This window comes from Rhinatrema bivittatum, chromosome 2 (assembly GCF_901001135.1).
Source record: "Rhinatrema bivittatum chromosome 2, aRhiBiv1.1, whole genome shotgun sequence".
Taxonomy (NCBI): domain Eukaryota; kingdom Metazoa; phylum Chordata; class Amphibia; order Gymnophiona; family Rhinatrematidae; genus Rhinatrema; species Rhinatrema bivittatum.
This window is the reverse complement of record NC_042616.1, coordinates 124,856,742-124,880,145: the sequence shown is the minus strand read 5'-3', so window position 1 is coordinate 124,880,145 and position 23,404 is coordinate 124,856,742. Positions and strand designations below refer to the sequence as shown.

Sequence of the window (23,404 nt, the reverse complement as noted above, 5' to 3'; positions counted from 1 at the left end):
AAGAAAAAAGGATTTGCACTCACAAAGCGGAGAGTAGCTGGCTTGTTACGGCGGTTACTACCCCAAACCAAATAAGCCTGATACTTCACTTTCAATGCATATCCAGCATAGCTCTCTGCTTCAACTGCAGGGGAGAAGAAAAACTGATACTTCACGCATATCCAGCATAGCTCTCTGCTTCAACGGCAGGGGAGAAGAAAAACTGATACTTCACGCATATCCAGCATAGCTCTCTGCTTCAACGGCAGGGGAGAAGAAAAACAACCAATAAGGGCTGAATAACATAGTCTGGGTAAAACAAATAAGCATGGGTGTAGCTTGCTTATTGTGGCGGTTACTTCCCCTACTACCCCTAACTAATCAAGCTTGATATTTCACTTGGATGCAGCTCCATCACTGCTCTCTACATTAATGGTTGGGGTGGAAGGGAAATAGAACCAAAGAGCTAAGAGAAACAGATAAGTATGAGAAAAAAATGTGTGAAGCTTGCTGGGCAGACTGGATGGGCCGTTTGCTCTTCTTCTGCCGTCATTTCTATGTTTCTATGTTTCTATGTAAAGTCTAAGCGATGGTCCAGAGGTCATGGCAGGCAGACAAGCGGAATCGTAAGAACGTACCAAGGGTCAGAAGCTAGAAGTCAATCCAAGTACAAGGAGAGGGGAGCAGAGTCGGGAACGGAGTTGGGAACACGGCAGCCCGCAGCTCCTAAGGAGTTCAACCTGTTGCTGAGGCGTCTGATGCTTGCAGGACCTGAGGCTAAATAGGCCCCGGGCCTGATGTCATCAGGACAGGCCACAGGCATTTTTCCTATGCTGGCCCTTTAAGAGGGGGAGGAGTGGCACACGTACATGCGTCTAGGGAGCAGGCTGGAGGAGGCTGCGGGGAGGGCGTCCCTGTTGCAGCGCTCAGACGAAGACAGCAGGTTTGGCACTGCCTGCAGTCCGAGAAGGGCACCGGCGGGGATCCCCTGCCGCATCGAGGGAACTGTAGGACGTCCCAGCTGAGATGGTGAGCAGGGCCTGTTGCCGCATGGTGCGGCCGGCCCATGTAACAATCTCCCTCAGTTTCACCAGGTTTTCTTTCCTGTGTTCCTCTTCTTGGGATCCTTTATACTTCTTGAACTTCATTATTTTTGGCTTTATTTTTTCAGCCACCTCCTTTGAGAACCAGATCGTTATTTTTTACCTCTTAATTTTGTTTACTTTTCTAACATTAAGAACATAAGAAGTTGCCATACTGGGTCAGACCAAGGGTCCATTAAGCCCAGCATCCTATTTCCCATAGTGTTTAATCTAGGTTACAAGTGCCTAGCAAGTACCTAAATATTAAATAAATCTCAAGTTCTTAATGTCAGTAATAGCAGTGGCTATTCCCTAAGTCAACTTGATTAATAGCAGTTTATGTTGTCTTTGTAATAGCTCTTTTTAATTTGGACCACTGTTGTTCCACCTCACTCATTTTTTCACAGTCTTCTAGTTCTTCCTCCAGGAACATCCACATTTTGACAATGTCCGTATTTTTGAAATTCAAAACATCGGTCTTCATGTGACTTCTCTGTATCTTATTTGTGATATCAAACCATACCATCTGATGATCACTGATGTTCAAGTGGGTACTTACTCAGATATTAAAGATATTATCCCCATTTCTGAGCCTTTGGTCTAGTATCACACCCTGCCTCATGGGTTCCATTACTGTTTTATTTGAGCAGAGTCCCTTAAAAGGAATCCACTATCTCCCTACTTCAGTAAATTCCACAGAAGGGATACTCCAATCCACATTCAGAAGATTAAAATCTCGAACGAATGACACACATCCCTTCTTTCCCATCTTTTAGATGTTTTAACCAGATCTCTGTCCAGCTTTTCTGTCTGAATTGGAGGCCTGTAGACCACACCAATGTAAATAGAAGCACCATTTTCTTTTTTTTAGGAAAGCCCATAATGCTTCTTCCTTATCCCATGTCCTTACTGTTATGGAGTTGATAGTGAATCCCTTAGTAGATGACAGTCTTACTTTAGACCGTAGTTGACACATTGGAGCAGAAGCTGAGTAGAAGGTGAGAGCAATCCCTGGGATGGTCTGGATCAGGACAGGCAGCAGGCCAGAGAAATCCAAATCCAGTCCAGTTCGTAGGTAGGCAGCGAACAGGCAAATCAGTAGACAGTCCAGAGTCGAGGCAGGCAGCAGGCAGAGAAGAATCCAAATTCAAACTGGGGTCAAGGCAGGCAGTGAACAGGCAAATCAGTACACAGTCCAGAGTTGGGGCAGGCCACAGAGAAGAATCCAAATCCAAACCGGGGTCAAAACAGGCAGCGAGCAGGCAAATCGGTACACAGAGGAAGGCGATCTATAAAAGCCGTCAGGATGAACAAAAGGATAGATGCCTATGGTCTTTTTCAATATCTTTATTGAAGTGGAGACACAAGAGTAGCCCGACTCTGGCCGAGTTTCGCCATCTCAAACGGCTGCCTCAGGGACTTACATATATTTTCTTGAGTTCCCAATTTTGTTCAAACAAAATGTGTATAAAGGATCACATAAGCAACTATGTGATCTGCAACAGTATTCAATCTTCAGTCGCGTTCAGAAACGGATCTCCACTAGAAAGGTCAACAAATTAGAAAAACGTTGTCAATATATCTTTTCCATAGGATAATGTTTTCTTTAAATTCATGTTCTGTTAAGAAATCATATTCAAATTTGGCGACGTATAGGTTGGCTATAGAGGGAGCCATTGTGGAACCCATGGCCACCCCTTTAATTTGTTTAAAAATTGTGTTCTTGAAACAGAAAAAAATTTTGGTTAATGCTATTTCTGATATTTGCATCAAAAAATCATTAGGTATCCTTTTGTGTATGGTGCGCTTTTCTAATTCTTGAGCAACAATATCAAGTGCTGCTGACTGTGGAATATTCGTGTATAAGGCCTCTATATCTAATGTCACCATTAAAACTTCATCTGTAATCTCTGCAAAAGTTTCTAAAATATTGATAAAATGTGACGAATCACGTATATAGGACGGTGTCTCAATAACCTTGCGTTTAAGAAATTTATCTATGAAGGTCGAAAGGGGCTCAAGCAATGAACCAATGGCAGAAACAGGGGAAGCGGAGAATGGAGGGGGAGATGGAGAGGGAGAGGAAGGAGACCGAGTTACAACAATCATTACCAAATGCAACAAGATCGAAGAGCCTGGAACCAAGACCAGGAATAATAAATACAGATAAAATTGTAAACAATACAGATAGAATTATTAATATCTCATCAAGGATCCTTAGTAAAGATGAAGTTAATATATTAAACAAAGGACTTTCGTTTATTCCTACTCCCTCATATAATTCATTTCGTACTAGGATTGAGTTATTTAAATTTACACGTAAATTAAAAATAGATTTCTTTTCAAATAAACAGTCATCTTACACAGATATTTCGATTGTAAAGAAACCTAGTACATGGATTCCGCCTGGTGTGGTCAATCCGGTTATTCAGACATATGAAACGCTTATTTTACAAGAAATACGTAAACTTGAAGATTAAGGAATAAAAAAATTCTATAATATTACCCGGAAGGAAAGAGAAGCAATATAAGGATTGAGAAATGATAGTAACATCATCATTAAACCTGCTGATAAGGGTGGGGCAATAGTGGTAATGGACACTGACAAATATGTTGGAGAGATCGAACGACAACTCTCGGACCATACATGTTATCAAAAATTAGACAGTAATCCTACCACTACTATCAAAAAAGAAATTGATTCCATACTTTCTATTGCAAATGATAGAGGATTCTTGACCAATAAAGAATTACAATTCCTGAAAGTTGACAATCCTATTGTTGTGATCCTTAAAGTGGACCCTTGTTCCGAAGTAGAGTCAGCACTGCCGTGAAGGGAGTAAACCTTTCTCGGTCTCTACTGTCGGATGGCAAGGCCTGTTGGAGAGGTGGATCTGAAGACTTCACCCTGGAAGCTCGTGACCCCCCCAGGAGGAGCCCGTAGGGGCACGGCCGCTGGGACTTAGGAGACTCCCTGAAGAATGGAGATGGTCTGGATGCAGGTGCCTCCTGCAGGTCGTGGTTTCCATACGGCTGGCGCCTCCAGCAGGTCGTACGAAGTCGAGGAGAACACTTGAAGAATAGTCCCAGTCCAAATCCAAGGGTCAAAGTCCGGAGAGAAGTCGGCAGCCGGTCCAGGGGCAGACGGGAGAATGGTCCGCAGCCAATCCAGGGACAAGAAGGAGAAGGATCCAAAGCCGGTCCGCGTCAAAGCCAGAGAAGTCACCACCAACAGTCCAAAGTCAGGAGCCACAGAATCAGTCCAACGGGGAGAAGAGCAGAAGCAGGACGAACAGCAAGATCCAGAATGCCAAACAGGTACCAGGAACTGAGCCTCAATACTAAGGCAAGGTCTGAGGAGCAGACCTTGCCTTTAAATACCAAATCCAAGGAAGTGCTGCATAAGGGAACCACGACACTTCCTGTCGTGGCCCCTTTAAATGCTTTCTTCAGCCGCGCGCGCGGCCCTAGTGGAGAGAAGAAGGGGGCGGAGCCATGGCCGGAGTCAGAGTCCTGCAGCCAGCTGCACCGCGGCCCGGGTCCCGCGGAGAACGTCTTCTGAGGCTCTCTGCCCCCGCAGGAGCCTCTTTGGAGCCCCGACGCCGCGGGTGAGTGTCAGGTCCCGGCCGTGGACCGCCGCGGCCGGCGGCCATGACAGTCGGCCCCGGTTGCGTGCTGCTGCGGCCGGCGGCCATAACAGTACCCCCTCCTCTAGGCCTCCCTCTAGAAGGCTTGGGTTTACTCGGATGTTCACTGTGAAAGTTCTGAAGGAGAGATTTATCCAAAATGTTCTTAGCAGGCTCCCAAGAATTCTCCTCTGGACCGAAGCCCTCCCAAGACAGCAAGTACTCCCATGTGCGACCTCGTTTGCGGACATCAAGAACCTCATGCACCTGGTAAATTGTCTCATCCTCTGCTCTAGGCGGTAAGGCTTCAGGAATCTTGCGAGTGGGCCAAGAGAGGACCAACGGCTTCAACAATGACGTGTGAAAGGAATTGTGAATCCGTAATGTTGCTGGCAGACGAAGTTGATAGGTCACCGGTCCTAGCTGTCGAAGCACTGGAAAGGGCCCGATATAACGGGGAGCTAATTGCATAGACGGGACCCGCAATCGGATGTGTCGGGTACTTAGCCATACTTTTTCACCTGGAAGGAACGTAGGACCAGGTTGACGATGTCGATCGGCAAAGTGCTTGGCAGAGAGTGCCACTTTCTGCAACATCTGCTGAGTATGGATCCAAAGTCTTTTTAATTGTGTAGCAGTGAGCTGGTCTGCTGGGGATGGAACTGGTAACGGTAACGGCAAGGGTGGTCTGGGTTGACGTCCAAAAATGATCTGAAAAGGCGAAGCCCCCGTAGCAGTACAGGCGTGAGAGTTATGGGAAAACTCAGCCCAAGAAAGAAGAGTTGCCCAGTCATTCTGGCGAGAGTTAACATAGATTCGCAGAAATTGTTTTAACGTACGATTCGTACGTTCAGCCTGTCCATTGGCTTGCGGATGAAACGCAGTAGTGAAGTCTAATGAGATGTGAAATTTTGTACAGAGATTGCGCCAATAACGTGCTGTGAACTGGGGACCGCGGTCAGAAACAATGTGCTGTGGCAGACCATGAAGTCGGAAGATATGGCACATAAATAATTGGGCCAACTGAGGAGCAGACGGGAGGGAGGGTAAGGGAATAAAGTGAGCCATTTTTGAAAATCAGTCCACAACCACCCATATAACAGTATTGCCCTCTGAGGACGGAAGTTCCACAATGAAGTCTGTAGAGATGTGTGTCCAAGGTTTAGACGGCACTGGTAACGGTTGTAACAATCCCTGTGTCTTCCCTGGGGGAATTTTATGTTGAGCACAAGTTGGACAGGAGGCCACATAAGCTTTTATGTCCTTGCACATTCCCGGCCACCAATAGTACTGCTGAAGAAGTGTCTGAGTCCGGGCTTGCCCAGGATGCCCTGCTAGCTGAGAGTCATGTCCCCAGACCAACACTTTATTACGGAGTCTCTTGGGTACCACCGTTTTACCAGGTGGAACTGTGAATGTAGCAGCCAAGTTGATGCAGGCGGGGTATATAATGTGTTGGATGGGTTCTTCAACATCCTCTGCAGAGAAGGACCGAGACAGGGCATCTGCCTTAATATTCTTGTTAGCAGGTCGTAATTCGAAATTAAAGCGTGTAAAGAACAGTGCCCATCGAGCTTGGCGTGGGTTCAGACGTTGGGCTTGTTGGAGGTAAACCAAACTTTTATGATCAGTGTAAACTGTGATCTGGTGCTGGGCTCCCTCCAGCCACTGTCGCCATTCTTCAAATGCCAATTTGATGGCAAGGAGTTCTTTGTCACCGATAGCGTAATTCCGTTCAGCTGACGAAAATTTCCTAGAATAATAGGAACAAGGATGAGAAGTTCCAGAGATGTCATTCTGACTTAGAACAGCCCCCACTCCTTCAGCGGATGCATCCACCTCGACTACAAACGGCCGTCTGGGATCAGGATGCCGGAGGCACGGCTTCTTGAGAAATGAGCTCTTAAGCATCCGGAACGCTACTTCCGCTTCTGGAGACCAAGCCCTAACATTAGCTCCTTTGCGGGTAAGAGCCGTAAGAGGTGCCGCTAACTTGGAGAAATTCCGGATGAAGCTACAATAGTAGTTAGCAAACCCCAAGAAACGCTGTAATGCACGTAGTCCATTAGGTTGGGGCCATTCTTCAATACATTTCAATTTAGACGGATCCATCTGAAATCCTTGCTTAGAAATAATATACCCCAAGAATGGTAGAGATTCTTGCTCAAAGATGCATTTTTCGAGTTTTGCATAAAGTTGGTTTTCCCGTAAACGTTGTAATACCAGAATAACATGTTGTCTATGTGTCTGTAAATTGGGTGAAAAAATCAAAATGTCATCCAGATAGACTACAACACAGACATAGAGCAGGTCTCGAAATATCTCATTAACGAAATGCTGAAATACAGCCGGAGCATTAGTTAATCCAAAAGGCATGACCAGATATTCATAATGTCCATCCCTGGTGTTGAATGCCGTCTTCCACTCATCACTCTCAGAATCCTGACAAGATTATACGCTCCTCGGAGATCTAACTTCGAGAATAACTTGGCTCCCTGTAGACGATCGCGTCAAAGCCAGAGAAGTCACCACCAACAGTCCAAAGTCAGGAGCCACAGAATCAGTCCAACGGGAAGAAGAGCAGAAGCAGGATGAACAGCAAGATCCAGAACGCCAAACAGGTACCAGGAACTGAGCCTCAATACTAAGGCAAGGTCTGAGGAGCAGACCTTGCCTTTAAATACCAAATCCAAGGAAGTGCTGCATAAGGGAACCACGACACTTCCTGTCGTGGCCCCTTTAAATGCTTTCTTCAGCCGCGCGCACGACCCTAGTGAGGAGAAGAAGGGGGCGGAGCCATGGCCGGAGTCAGAGTCCTGCAGCCAGCCGCACCGCGGCCCAGGTCCCGCGGAGAACGTCTTCTGAGGCTCTCTGCCCCCGCAGGAGCCTCTTTGGAGCCCCGACGCCGCGGGTGAGTGCCAGGTCCCGGCCGCGGACCGCCGCGGCCGGCGGCCATGACAGTCGGTCCCGGTCGCGTGCTGCCGCGGCCGGCAGCCATAACATCCCATCATGCCAACTCTGTATGTCTTACCTAAAATACACAAATCGCTTTCAGACCCACCAGGCAGACCTATAGTTTCTGCCATTGGTTCATTGCTTGAGCCCCTTTCGACCTTCATAGATAAATTTCTTAAACGCAAGGTTATTGAGACACCGTCCTATATACATGATTCGTCACATTTTATCAAACTTTTGCAGAGATTACAGATGAAGTTTTAATGGTGACATTAGATATAGAGGCCTTATACACGAATATTCTGCAGTTAGCAGCACTTGATATTGTTGCTCAAGAATTAGAAGAGCGCACCATACACAAAAGGATACCTAATGATTTTTTGATGCAAATATCAGAAATAGCATTAACCAAAAATTTTTTCTGTTTCAAGAACACAATTTTTAAACAAATTAAAGGGGTGGCCATGGGTTCCACAATGGCTCCCTCTATAGCCAACCTATACGTCACCAAATTTGAATATGATTTCTTAACAGAACATGAATTTAAAGAAAACATTATCCTATGGAAAAGATATATTGACGACGTTTTTCTAATTTGTTGACCTTTCTAGTGGAGATCCGTTTCTGAACACGACTGAAGATTGAATACTGTTGCAGATCACATAGTTGCTTATGTGATCCTTTATACACATTTTGTTTGAACAAAATTGGGAACTCAAGAAAATATATGTAAGCCCCTGAGGCAGCCGTTTGAGACGGCGAAACTCGGCCAGAGTCGGGCTACTCTTGTGTCTCCACTTCAATAAAGATATTGAAAAAGACCATAGGCATCTATCCTTTTGTTCATCCAAATCGGTACACAGTCCAGAGTCGAGGCAGGCAGCAGGCAGAGAAGAATCTAAATCCAAACCAGGGTCAAAGCAGGCAGCGAACAGACAAATTGGTACACAGTCCAGAGACAGGGCAGGCAGCAGGCAGAGAAGAATCCAATCCAAACCGGGGTCAAAGCAGGCAGCGAACAGGCAAATCGGTACACAGTCCAGAATCGGGGCAGGCAGAGAAGAATCCAATCCAAACTGGGGTCAAAGCAGGCAGACAAAAGCAAAGCGAACCAATGAGAGCACCAGCACAAACAAGCCAGTAGCCAAGGCAGTGCTGGTGACGTGTCTTAGGGGGCGAAGCTGAGCACACTTCACGCCGGCCCATGCTGCCGCTGGAAGACGCTGCCATGCCGCGCAGGTGAGAGGCGCCCCGGACTTTGCAAAACACCAAATGGTAACACTTACGTTTCAGTTGCTTGGATATTGTTTTTGACATAAAGAGCTACTCCTCCCCCTTTCCTGTCCTCTCTGTCCTTCTTTAAGAAATAATAGCCCAGGATAGCCATATCCCAATCATGAGACTCAGTGAACCATGTCTCAGTAACAGCAACGATGTCCAAGTCTACTTCTACATTAGGACCTGCAATTCTGGGATTTTATTGCACTGATTATGAGCATATGTGTTCATATCTTTCCAACTTTTCTCCCTTGATTTGCTGCTCTTCCTAGTCACACTTTCTATTTTTTTTATAATTGATTTTGTTATTTTCTCTTCCCACTTCCTGTATTGCTTGGGGGTGACATGCCACTTTCATTGACCACCTCCTGCCACCCCCATTCTCTAGTTTAAATGCCTGATAAAATATGATTTGAATTACTCACTTAGCATCCTGAATCCTGCCAAAGACAAATGATGACCCACCTTATCATATAACATTTTACTGTGCTGTACATGGTCCCAGCCTTCACTTTCTTTACACCATATTTTGAGCCAGAAATTAAAGTTATCTATATGGCAGAGCCATTTCTTTCTTTTCCATGAACAGGTAATACTTCAGAAAAGGCAATGGTCTTTGCCATATGTCTCATCTTCTTCCCTAGATTTTGAAAATCTTTCTGTACTTCAAAGATACCATTTCTAGCAAGGTCATTGGTCCCAGATGTATGTTAACATTGATATTGGAGAACATAAGAACATAAGAACATAAGAAATTACCATGCTGGGTCAGCCCAAGGGTCCATCAAGCCAGCATCCTGTTTCCAACAGAGGCCAAAAACCAGGCCACAAGAACCTGGCAATTACCCAAACACTAAGAAGAACCCATGCTACTGATGCAATTAATAGCAGTGGCTATTCCCTAAGTATAATTGATTAATAGCCGTTAATGGACTTCTCCTCCAAGAACTTATCCAAACCTTTTTTGAACCCAGCTACACTAACTGCTTTATTGTGAGTTGAGTGAAAAAGAATTTTCTCCGATTAGTCTTAAATGTGTTACTTGCTAACTTCATGGAATGCCCCCTAGTCCTTTTATTATTCGAAAGTGTAAATAACCGAGTCACATCTACTCGTTCAAGACCTCTCATGATCTTAAAGACCTCTATCATATCCCCCCTCAGCCATCTCTTCTCCAAGCTGAACAGCCCTAACCTCTTCAGCCTTTTCTCATACGGGAGCTGTTCCATCCCCTTTATCATTTTGGTTGCCCTTCTTTGTACTTTCTCCATCGCAACTATATCTTTTTTGAGATGCGGCGACCAGAATTGTACACAGTATTCAAGGTGTGGTCTCACCATGGAGCAATACAGAGGCATTATGACATTTTCCGTTCTATTAACCATTCCCTTCCTAATAATTCCTAACATTCTATTTGCTTTTTTGACTGCTGCAGCACACTGAGCCGACGATTTTAAAGTATTATCCACTATGATGCCTAGATCTTTTTCCAGGGTGGTAGCTCCTAATATGGAACCCAACATCGTGTAACTACAGCAAGGGTTATTTTTCCCTATATGCAACACCTTGCACTTGTCCACATTAAATTTCATCTGCCATTTGGATGCCCAATCTTCCAGTCTTGCAAGGTCCTCCTGCAATGTATCACAGTCTGCCTGTGATTTAACTACTCTGAACAATTTTGTATCATCCGCAAATTTGATAACCTCACTCGTCGTATTCCTTTCCAGATCATTTATATATATATCGAAAAGCATCGGTCCAAGTACAGATCCCTGAGGCACTCCACTGTTTACCCTTTTCCACTGAGAAAATTGACCATTTAATCCTACTCTCTGTTTCCTGTCTTTTAACCAGTTTGTAATCCATGAAAGGACATCGCCTCCTATCCCATGACTTTTTTAGTTTTCGTAGAAGCCTCTCATGAGGGACTTTGTCAAACGCCTTCTGAAAATCCAAATGCACTACATCTACCGGTTCACCTTTATCCACATGTTTATTAACCCCTTCAAAAAAATGAAGCAGATTTGTTAGGCAAGACTTCCCTTGGGTAAATCCATGTTGACTGTGACCCATTAAATCATGTCTTTCTATATGCTCTACGATATTGATCTTGAGAATAGTTTCCACTATTTTTCCCGGCACTGAAGTCAGGCTCACTGGTCTATAGTTACCCGGATCGCCCCTGGAGCCTTTTTTAAATATTGGGGTTACATTGGCCACCCTCCAGTTTTCAGGTACAATGGATGATTTTAATGATAGGTTACAAATTTTAACTAATAGATCAGAAATTTCATTTTTGAGTTCCTTCAGAACCCTAGGATGTATACCATCCGGTCCAGGTGATTTGCTACTCTTTAGTTTGTCAATCTGGCCTACTACATCTTTCAGGTTCACAGTGATTTCGTTCAGTTCGTCTGAGTCATCACCCCTGAAACCATCTCCGGTTTTCTTCTATAATTGCATTGACTATGTGTTTGATATTTCTACTGGCTGAGGTTCCTGGAAAGCCTTTTAACTTTTGTGTCTCCATCAAAATGATTTCCAAAATTGGTTCTTTTGATGACCAATGTCCCAGGAGAAGCAGCTTCCTTTTATGACATTTGATAAAGTGTAAGGATTTCTGGGTACACTGAGTGATTACATCCCTTTTAGATATCACTTGATTTTTTATTGCTGAGCTTCTTCATTATCGAATGCAGAAAAGGTATTATGTAAGGATAATGGCACGGAAAGTGTGAGTCTCTTCTTCACAGGTCTTATTCTGCCAGAGCCCACTGTAAATCCTTTATTCTTGGGTTTCTAAATCCTCTATGGGAGCTGGAGGAGATATTATGGATGCTGTATGAAAGGAGAGGTTTTTAGAAACCTGAATCATTCCTCTTTCAAATGAGTCACCTGCTTTTTCATTGCAGACAGCTAAAAACAAATTCTACAACTCTTAAGTCTCTATATGGTAGGCCTTGGAATATAAGCACCACAATTGTTACACTGAATAAAAGGCATTGTGCTAATGTTGTCTAATATACAAGTTGTTAGATTGGTTCTTAAGTCTTATATTATTCATGTAACCTAAGTCCTTGGAAGATCTAATTAAGAAGAAAACACCATAGGGGAGAGAATAAATAATTCTTGTAGATTCCAGCCTTTTATTTTTTTAACTTAACAAATTCAGTTACTTAAATACAGACTAGAAATGTTTCTAAAAATACTGAATAGTTAGGAAAATATAGAGAAATTTCAAACCATGCAAAAACACAGAAAATGCAGAAGGAAAATGTCAGCAAGAAAGCAATCTATTTTATGGCTATCAAATTAAGTTTCAACTTATTTGGCCAGCATGAGATTACTTCCACTGTTTCTTATAAATTTGTTAGCATTTTTGAAGAAGAAAATTAGCAAAAGAACGCCATTGATGGCTTCAACAGGTGATAATTTGGGAGGTCTAAAGGAATTTCAGTTATACTAGTCATCTTGTTGTTTCTATCATTTCCTTTAATCCGTCATATTTCCCTAACATTCCTCACACTTAGATTTTAAATGTTTTTTTTTATTTTATTTCAGATGCAGCAAGCTCCAAAGTTGGAAATTGACCAGTTAAAATATCCTGTTGAGCTGCAAACACAAGCACAGCTGGTATGTTGTCCAATGAATGATATTCTTTACTTGCCACTTACATTAAGTACCACAGTGGGGCCAATTTTCAAAGTTATATGGCGGTTGTGAACATAAAATCAAGATATTTATTTATTTATTTAAAATCTTTTCTATACTGTCGCAAAGTTATATACCATCGCAACGGTTTACATGTAGGCACATAAATTAAATTAGGTGAATGCGTACACTAGAACATTCTAACAGGTGCCAAATAGATTCTGTTACAATATATCATAAAAGACAATCGATTGTTTAGAGATGTAGGTCCTGACCATGTGTATCTGTAAGGTACTAATCACAGGTAAAATTCACAGTCTCTGTGTTTTACTACTACATTAGTTGTGAAATAGATTTGTTAGTATTATCATGCACATTTTGAGAATAGTGCTGTGTGCTGGCTCTCTTCTGCCTATTCCTGTATATTTTCTATTCTCTGGTCTCTTTAGTAAATGCTTGTTTAAAAAGCCATGTTTTTAAACTTTTTAAAAAGTTTTTGAGATCTCTTTGTAATCTGATCTCTAGGGGCATTGTGTTTCATAGTGAAGGGCCTGCTAAAGATAAAGCCCTTTCTCTCACTTGGGTTAGTCTCGCTGTCTTTACTGAAGGAATTGTTGTGGAGCGCTCGGAGAGCGATCCCACTTCCTGAGCGATGTGTGTCCTTGGGCCGCGGCTCGACCCCAGAGGATTCCGAAGAGGGCCACGGGAGGCATGGCATGCCCGAGCATGGGTAGGACGGAAGCAAGACTGGAGTGATGACCAGGTGACAGGCCCTCCTCCGGACCTGCACGCTTCGGAAGACCCAACAACGCAATGTTGGTCTTGTGAACAGTCCTCCGACCGTTCCCAGCCCTTTCGGACCTGCCGCAGGGTACGGCACGAAGCGGCAGGCCGGACAGAGGCCAGGGCAGCGAAGACTGGAACATAGATTCAGACGAGACTCAGGAACAGGTACTGGAAGTGCAGACGTAGACTCAGAAGCAGTGAACTGGGAGTGCAGACGTAGACTCAGAAGCAAAGTACTGGGAGTGCAGACGTAGACTCAGAAGCAAGATACTGGAAGTGCAGACGAAGACTCAGAGACAAGTTACTGGGCGTGCTGACGAAGACTCAGGAACAAGGTACTAGAGGTCGATTCAGAGGTGAGGTACTGAAGATGCTGAGGTAGATTCAGAAGCGAGGTACTGTAGATGCAGAGGTAGATTCAGAAGCGAGATACTGTAGGTGCAGAGGTAGATTCAGAAGTGAGGTACTGTAGATGCAGAGGTAGATTCAGAAGCAAGATACTGTAGATGCAGAGGTAGATTCAGAAGCGAGATACTATAGGTGCAGATGCAGACTCAGGAATATGGACTAAAGGAAGACTTGAGCACAGTCCCTCAGGGTACCCGGCTCAGACCACTCCTGGGACTGAGACACGAGCCACCCTGTCCCACGCGTCCCCGACACTGCCTTGGAGGGCAGGTCACGGACCACGCAGAGAACGGGATAATGCAGGAGACAACCAGGCGCCGCGAACTCCGATGCTGGGATACTGACATCCGAAGCCCCGACGGTTGGCAGGCAGAAGCTCCAAAGCGCAGGGACGAATCCCACCTGTTGGCCACTCCAGGGCCCAACAGGCCAGAAGGCTCAGGAGCCAGACAGAGACGAAGGGCAGCACAAGTAGGACGCGATCAGGAACTGGATCTGGCACCGACATCAAGGTAACAGGATCAGGAACAAGGACTTCTCAGAGACTTGGAAACGAGGTACATGGCTTGCATCACAGATAGTCCTAACCAGCCCGCCCCGAGGGCTGGTCACGGACCACGGCGTGGCTTGCCGCGAGGTACCAGGACATTGGAGAACACAGGATCAAGGTGCTAGCTTTCAGAAGATTCAAGGCAAGGTACTTAGCTTTCAGGCGAGTTTCAGGATCAAGGTACAAGGACTTCACAGAGACTTAGAAACGAGGGTAAATGGCTTGCATCACAGATAGCCCTAACCAGCCCGCCCCGAGGGCTGGTCACGGACCACGGCGTGGCTTGCCGCGAGGGTACCAGGACATTGGAGAACACAGGATCAAGGTGCTAGCTTTCAGAAGATTCAAGGCAAGGTACTTAGCTTTCAGGCAGGTTTCAGGATCAAGGTACAAGGCTTGTAATATCTGGACTGGATCATGGATACCGGATAGAGATCAGACCTCTAGGCAGGAACAGGAACAAGCGAACATCAGGACTGGAACAACTGAAGACATCGGGACTGGAACACTGAAGACATCAGGACTGGAACACTGGACAAGAAGCTTCAACGGAAAACATGGAACACTGGACCTTGCAGAAGGATGGAATACAAGGCAGCTCCTGGAACGAGGAACTCAGGAGTGACCAACTCCTTGCAAAGGCAAAGACAGACTGGACGCGGAATCCTTTTGAAGAGCTGAGGTGGACAACGCCCAGGGAGGAGCCAGCAGGGGCCACACCTGGCTGGCCCTTGAAGAGCGCCCTAGGAAGCTGAAGAGAGAACTGGGTCGTAGGTGGCGTTCCCAGCCACATGGAGGAGCCATAGAGAAACAGAGGAACGTCGGGGCAGCCCTGCCCTGCAGCTGGAGGAATGGCAGGCTGCTGGGACGGCTCCCGGCCGCGACACTGAAGCAGGTAAGCAGGAAGGCAGACAGAGTGAAGAGCTGCAGGCACCGGCAGGGACAGCCTCCCTGCCGGCCAAGGACCCGGACTGCAGCGCGGGCACTGGCAGGGACGCCCTCCCTGCCGGCTAAGGACCCCGGGGATGGCAGAGCACGCCGGAGACAGCCCAGGAGGACAGCGGGGTTCCCTGCCGCGAGGGAGAGCTCGCGGTGGGTCGGCCCCGCTGCACGCAGCAGAAGGCAGCCGGGGAGGAGCCCGGACTGCAGCAGGGAACCGCCGCGGTGGCGTCAACGTCAGCGGCCCGGCTGGCCGCGAAGAGGTGAGGGCCTGCCCGCGCTCCTCGCGGGCAGGAACGTAACAGGAATGGTTAAGAGAGCTTTGTTTGCTGATCGAAGGTTTCTGTGTGGGACATGTACTTGTAATGCTGTGTTTAGCCAGTCCGCTTTTTCATCATGTATTAGTTTATGCATATGTAGCCCTTGTATGTGGTAAGCAAATATTCAGAAGGTTGGAAGTATTCATGTTTTTACCTTTTCTCTCATACTTGTTTGCAAGTAAAAAAGAAGGTTTTCTTGAGTGGGGTCTAGAAGCGTGCGCACAGTAAGCACATCTTACACACATGCTTTTACACCTATTATGCAAGTCATGAAAATGAAATCATGTGTCTTTTGTCTGCAGTTTTTATATGGGAGATCTGGGCTAAATGATTGGTCATTGTGAACTAATGGAGGGTTTAGGTTAAGTGGTGGAGGTTTCTGCAAACTGGCGTTTAAAAGTACATGCACAAGTAACTATTTTCATAAGCAGAGTATATGCATGCATTATAAAATGCCTGCCTCCATGCATAAACTAAAGGTTACTACATGCACAGATTACAATGATTTCCCATGTAAAATATGTACATGTACTTTTATAAAATAGTTGCACAAACTATGCAGATACCTGGGATTGTCAGGTGTTTCTATACCATACTCTGATGGCCATAGAGGCAAAAACTCATAATAAAAACTTTAAAAAATATATCCGAAGCAGAAAGCTTGTGAGGGAGTTGATTGGATCGTTAGATGATCAAGGGGTTAAAGGGGCACTTAGGGAAGATAAGGCCTTCACGGAAAGACCAAACAAATTCTTTGCTTCAGTGTTTACTGAAGAGGATGTTGGGGAGAAATCCATTCTGGAGACGATTTTCAAGGGTATCGATTCACTTGAACTGAACCAAATAATGGTGAAGATGTGGTAGGCCAGATTGACAAACTGAAGAGTAGTAAATCACCTGGACTGGATGGTATACACTCCAGGGTTCTGAAAGAATTAAAATATAAAATTTTAGACTTATCTCAATTAATTTCTAACCTATCATTAAAATAATCAATTGTACCTGAAGACGGAAAGGTGGCCAATATAACCCCAATATTTAAAAAGGGCTACAGGTATTATCTATTACTCTTACAAGGTATTTATCTTACAAGGTAAATTACAAGGTATTACTCTTAAAAACCTTGCCTTAACCTAACATCTTTTCTTAAATCTAGCCTACATTAGGCTCCATAACTTTTTACTTTATGTTGTTATCTCCAGTTATTTGTATCCAAGTTCAATCATCCTGTTCAAGATGGTGAGATGGACAGTGAAATGCTAAGAGAAATTAGGGAAGCTAACCAAATTGGTAGTGCAGTAATAATGGGAGACTTCAATTACCCCAATATAGACTGGGTAAATGTATCATCGGGTCACGCTAGAGAGATAACGTTCCTGGATGGAATAAATGATAGCTTTATGGAGCAATTGGTTCAGGAACCGACGAGAGAGGGAGCAATTTTAGATCTAATTCTCAGTGGAGCACAGGACTTGGTGAGAGAGGTAACAGTGGTGGGGCCGCTTGGCAATAGTGATCATAATATGATCAAATTTGATTTAATGACTGGAAAAGGAACAGTGTGCAAATCCAAGGCTCTCGTGCTAAACTTTCAAAAGGGAAACTTTGATAAAATGAGAAAAATTGTTAGAAAAAAACTGAAAGGAGCAGCTACAAAAGTAAAAAATGTCCAAGAGGCTTGATCATTTTTAAAAAATACCATTCTAGAAGCACAGTCCAGATGTATTCCACACATTAAGAAAGGTGGAAAGAAGGCAAAACGATTACCGGCATGGTTAAAAGGGGAGGTGAAAGAAGCTATTTTAGCCAAAAGATCTTCATTCAAAAATTGGAAGAAGGATCCAACAGAAGAAAATAGGATAAAGCATAAACATTGGCAAGTTAAATGTAAGACATTGATAAGACAGGCTAAGAGAGAATTTGAAAAGAAGTTGGCTGTAGAGGCAAAAACTCACAGTAAAAACTTTTTAAAATATGTCCGAAGCAGAAAGCCTGTGAGGGAGTCAGTTGGACCGTTAGATGATCGAGGGGTTTAAAGGGGCACTTAGAGAAGATAAGGCCATCGTGGAAAGATTAAATGATTTCTTTGCTTCGGTGTTTACTGAAGAGGATGTTGGGGAGGTACCCGTAATGGAGAAGGTTTTCATGGGTAATGATTCAGATGGACTGAATCAAATCACGGTGAACCTAGAAGATGTGGTAGGCCTGATTGACAAACTGAAGAGTAGTAAATCACCTGGACCGGATGGTATAAACCCCAGAGTGCTGAAGGAACTAAAAAAATGAAATTTCAGACCTATTAGTAAAAATTTGTAACCTATCATTAAAATCATCCATTGTACCTGAAGACTGGAGGATAGCAAATGTAACCCCAATATTTAAAAAGGGCTCCATGGGCGATCCGGGAAACTACAGACCGGTTAGCCTGACTTCAGTGCCAGGAAAAATAGTGGAAAGTGTTCTAAACATCAAAATTACAGAACATATAGAAAGACATGGTTTAATGAAACAAAGTCAGCATGGCTTTACCCAGGGCAAGTCTTGCCTCACAAATCTGCTTCACTTTTTTGAAGGAGTTAATAAACATGTGGATAAAGGTGAACCGGTAGATATAGTATACTTGGATTTTCAGAAGGCGTTCGACAAAGTTCCTCATGAGAGGCTTCTAGGAAAAGTAAAAAGTCATGGGATAGGTGCTGATGTCCTTTCGTGGATTGCAAACTGGCTAAAAGACAGGAAACAGAGAGTAGGATTAAATGGGCAATTTTCTCAGTGGAAGGGAGTGGACAGTGGAGTGCCTCAGGGATCTGTATTGGGACCCTTACTGTTCAATATATTTATAAATGATCTGGAAAGAAATACGACGAGTGAGATAATCAAATTTGCAGATGACACAAAATTGTTCAGAGTAGTTAAATCACAAGCAGATTGTGATAAATTGCAGGAAGACCTTGTGAGACTGGAAAATTGGGCATCCAAATGGCAGATGAAATTTAATGTGGATAAGTGCAAGGTGATGCATATAGGGAAAAATAACCCATGCTATAATTACACAATGTTGGGTTCCATATTAGGTGCTACAACCCACGAAAGAGATCTAGGTGTCATAGTGGATAACACATTGAAACCGTCGGTACAGTGTGCTGCGGCAGTCAAAAAAGCCGACAGAATGTTGGGAATTATTAGAAAAGGAATGGTGAATAAAACGGAAAATATCATAATGCCTCTGTATCGCTCCATGGTGAGACCGCACCTTGAATACTGTATACAATTCTGGTCGCCGCATCTCAAAAAAGATATAATTGCGATGGAGAAGGTACAGAGAAGGGCTACCAAAATGATAAGGGGAATGGAACAACTCCCCTGTGAGGAAAGACTAAAGAGGTTAGGACTTTTCAGCTTGGAGAAGAGACGACTGAGGGGGGATATGATAGAGTTGTTTAAAATCATGAGAGGTCTAGAACGGGTAGATGTGAATCGGTTATTTACTCTTTCGGATAGTAGAAAGACTAGGGGGCACTCCATGAAGTTAGCATGGGGCACATTTAAAACTAATCGGAGAAAGTTCTTTTTTACTCAATGCACAATTAAACTCTGGAATTTGTTGCCAGGGAATGTGGTTAGTGCAGTTAGTATAGCTGTGTTTAAAAAAGGATTGGATAAGTTCTTGGAGGAGAAGTCCATTAACTGCTATTAAGTTCATTTAGAGAATAGCCACTGCCATTAGCAATGGTTACATGGAATAGACTTAGTTTTTGGGTACTTGCCAGGTTCTTATGGCCTGGATTGGCCACTGTTGGAAACAGGATGCTGGGCTTGATGGACCCTTGGTCTGACCCAGTATGGCATTTTCTTTTGTTCTTATGTCGGGGAGCACGCACGCACGCCTAGAGAACTGCTCGGGTAAGATGGCTGTCAGCAGTGTCCATGCTGCTCAGATAGGCCCGGGAACGGATGCCAGAAGGACGTTGGTAGCTGGCTGAAGCTGCGAGTTCGCCCAGCAGAGCCAAAGTTGTCAAAAGGGAGGCGAGCAATGGCGGTCGCAGCTGTCTGTGGCTGCGAAGCGTAACAGTACCCCCCTTCTTAGGGCCCCTCCTTTGGGGTTTGGGTTTTCTTGGATGAGACATGTGAAACTGTCTGATCAATTCTTTATCGAGAATGTTCGTTGCTGGCTCCCAACTGTTTTCTTCTAGCCCTAAGCCTTCCCAAGGTAACAGGTATTCCCATCATCTTCCTCTTTTCCGTATATCCAAGACGTCTTGTACCTGATAAGTGATAACCTCCTCAGAGGCTAGAGGTTGCGCTTCAGGTGGCTTCTTAGAAAACTCGGAGAGAACAAGAGGTTTAAGTAAGGAGACTTGGGAGGCATTATGAATCTTGAGCGAGGTAGGCAGGCGTAGATTGTATGTAACTGGAACCAGTTGACAAAGTACGGGAAATGTCCCGAGATACCCTTCAGAAAGAAGTAGCTGCTCTTGAACGGGCGTATATTAATACTCCAACCACGTCATCACTGGAAGCCTTAATTAAGGCAACATTTATGTATAATCAGCTGCTAGGCTCCAATGTGAACCTGCATGTCTTTCATTCCAAAGCTTCTTACTATGCAGCAGTCTAATAGGGTGGTAGTGCTGTGAGCTTTGCACCATTTGTGTTCCTTATGTCTGAGTTCCTGTTTCATTTTTTTAAGTTCTGGAGAATACCAAGGTTGTTTTCCTTTTTGGTCCGGGTTGATTGTTCTGATTGCTGGAGGGCATAGCTTATTGCCTATTCCTTCTGTGACGTTATTCCTTATGGTTAATATCTACTCGCATATCACTATCTTCCAGCTTGACCCAGTCTTCTTGTTACCGTCAGAAAAGAGGCCCCAGACAACTGGTCCGAAAAGAAAGACTTTTATTGCATGCAAGACACAGCTGAGAACAATGGCTCAGAAATCTGCGTGCCCCTCCCCTTCAGGAGCTGGCTTTTATACATTCCACATTTCTTATCTTTTACACATGCGTTCTACGCATTGCTGAGCAAGCATATCCCGGCTGAGGGGCTACTGACCCCTCCCTAGACACCCTGGAACTTTCGTGAAACTTCTCCCATGTTCTGCAGGAGAGGCTGCCGGGACTTGCAGTTCTGGAAAGGAATTCACGAGTCTGTAGTAATACTGTCCTGCACATAATACCTAAACATTTCCACATAATCTACCCCGAAACCAACCAAACCTATACATTCCCACATAATCCCCCCCCCCCCACTCAGATTCCCAGCCTCCATCCCCCCCACCCCCCACCCGCCCTTTTCCCCCCCCCCCCTTCCTAAGGCTTTCCCTTTTTTCCCCCTCCTTAGGCCTTCTTTTCCCCCCTCCTTAGGCTTTTCCCCCCCTCCCAAGGCTTTCCCTTCGCCTCTCCTTGCCCGCCCTTCCCCTTTTATCTTCCTATAATTTTACAAAATTGTTCAATTTAGTCCGATATAATCAATCCTATGCTAATTGTCACTAATGTAAATATTCCTTTTTCTGTAAATAAGTTCCTTTTATTTTCTTATGTTAACGGTTGTTTTTTATACTCTCACTCATGCTACCTATTTTTCCCTCTCTCCTTCCTGTCTCCCTTACCCCCCCCCCCCCCCCCCCCCCCCCCCCCCCCCTTTCTGGCCTGCTCCCATCCCCCGGCCCCCTGTTTCATTGTAATTTCCTCCTTTAACTGAGTTACTTGTAAACCGGCGTGATGTGCCTCACGAACGTCGGTATATTAAAAGTTGTTAAATAAATAAATAAATAAAAATAATCTAGGTTACAGCAGTGAAAGCTTATCAGAGAATAAGAACAGCGAAGCCAAAAATGAAAACGTGCTGACAGAGAGTTTCTCAATGTCCTAACTACAGCTGTATTGCAGACTGTAAGTAAACCCGTCATGAAGCAGGGAATTCTGGTACATGAAGTCCTGCTGGTAGGAATTTCAGGTTGTCCTCTGTCAGGGTGGAGTCTCCGCCCACTACATTCTTATTTCATTATGCATAGGGCTGTTTGGACTCCTTAGAAATTACATGGTGCAGGCCTCCTGTCTACTCACAATTGCTGGTCATGCAACACCCCCAAGACAACCTTGAAACATATGCTATTTTCATGCCCTTATGTCAATAATTTTTGGCGACAGATTTGGCTAACTATTTCTGCGATATTACCCATTACTCACCCACCTAGTTATGCTCTGATTTTTCTTCGGGGCGCAAACTTCACTTTACTTTTTCCTCCTCCACACAGGAAATTGCTAGATTTTCTTATCAATGTTGCCTTACATAATGTTATGTCCTACTGGAAATGTAGTGATATGCTGTCTCACCACCTTTGGTGGAATTCGGTATGTATGTATTGTAAATATGAGAAGGCTATGGCCATCAAAAGTAAAAGGCTAACACAATTGTCTTTGGTGTGGAAGCCCTTAGATGATTATGTATTTTCATCCTCCCAAGCTCATGGTTGACACTATAGTTTAGTGGTCAGCATCTTATCTTCTTCCTCTTTCTATTCCCTTTCCTGGTCTTCTCTAGGCACTCTACCTTCTTCCTTTTCTCCTTTCTTTCCTCTAGAGCTCAGACTTTTAACAGACATAATCTGGTTGTATTGCTAATGAGTATGTACAGATTATGTAGTTTCATACCAGACTTTATAATTGCTAATTTATATTGTTCATTTGTTTTCTGTTCTCTTGTTTCTGTATTCTTACTATAAATATTTCAATAAACAAATTGAAACTAAAAAAAAAAAAGAAATGTTTTGCGGGCAAAGGTTTGAAATATTTCCTGATGTTTCTAAGTCTACTCAAGTGAGGAGGGAATCTTTTCTTCAAATGAAACAATGAGTTATTGATGTTGGTGGTATTTTTTATTTAAAATTTCCAAGTAAATATTTGGTTAGTTTTCAAGGAAAGAAATTTGTTTTTATAATCCTCCCCATTTAAATACTTTATTTTGGATAAGAAATCTTGTCAGAAGTAGTTGCGGTTACAAGGTCCATGAACATAATTTGTTTTGTACAGCATGCATTCTCTTCGTTAGCCTACTTTCATGGGGATTTGAAATAGGTAATATTGTATTTTCCTTTAGTTGGTATTTTTATTATTTTTCTTCCTGTAACTTTATTTTCCTTTCTGCTTTGATTAATGTAAATGATAAAATGTGCAACAAAGAAATAAAAGACACCCACAGACTTTACAGAAAGGCAGTCTGTTTGAAAATTGCCTCCTTTATTTACCAATGCTGAGCTCAAGTGAAAAACTGACCAGTAGGAGAAATAAATCATCTTCATATCCCTCAGGACTGCTTTAAAATAATACATAATGGAGTTCACATATGTTATTAGTGAATACCACCTAGAACAACTAATAGGATCTGTGGTAAATAGTGCCCGTTAATGCATATCACAGATTAATAAATAGACCCTATTATTTTTGAATTTCAAGAGGGTGTTCAAAGCAACCAACCTTTTCTTATTTTCTCTGTTCATTAAAGGATTAGGCTTCTCTAATTGTCTTAATTACACATTTCCAACTTGTTGTATTTTTGATGCAGGAAGCAGCAAAATGGGAAACTGATCAGTATGGGCGACCAATCCGGGCTCTTACACAAGCAGAAATTGTATGTATATTTATTTCTATATAAACCATGGCTTCATACTATTTGTATTAAAGTAGTGTAGTTGCAGTGTTGTCCATTTAAATGTGTGAAAACAAAGGTCAATAAAAATATTTGAGTAAATATTCAAAGGGGTTATGCATGGAAATTAATATATTTGCATGTAAGTAGCTTGAATTCATATACATGCTATTTTATAAA

General features: G+C 43.8%; 1 protein-coding gene across 1 annotated transcript in view; it reads left to right on the top strand.

The window, feature by feature from the left end:
- The window catches only part of CCDC7 (coiled-coil domain containing 7), an 820,938-nt gene that overhangs the window by 663,772 nt on the left and 133,762 nt on the right, over nt 1-23,404 (top strand). Inside the window, exons 22-23 of the mRNA XM_029587039.1 lie at nt 12,485-12,556; nt 23,141-23,206. Coding sequence (XP_029442899.1) covers nt 12,485-12,556; nt 23,141-23,206 — 138 coding nt within the window. The remainder of the gene's footprint in view (nt 1-12,484; nt 12,557-23,140; nt 23,207-23,404) is intronic.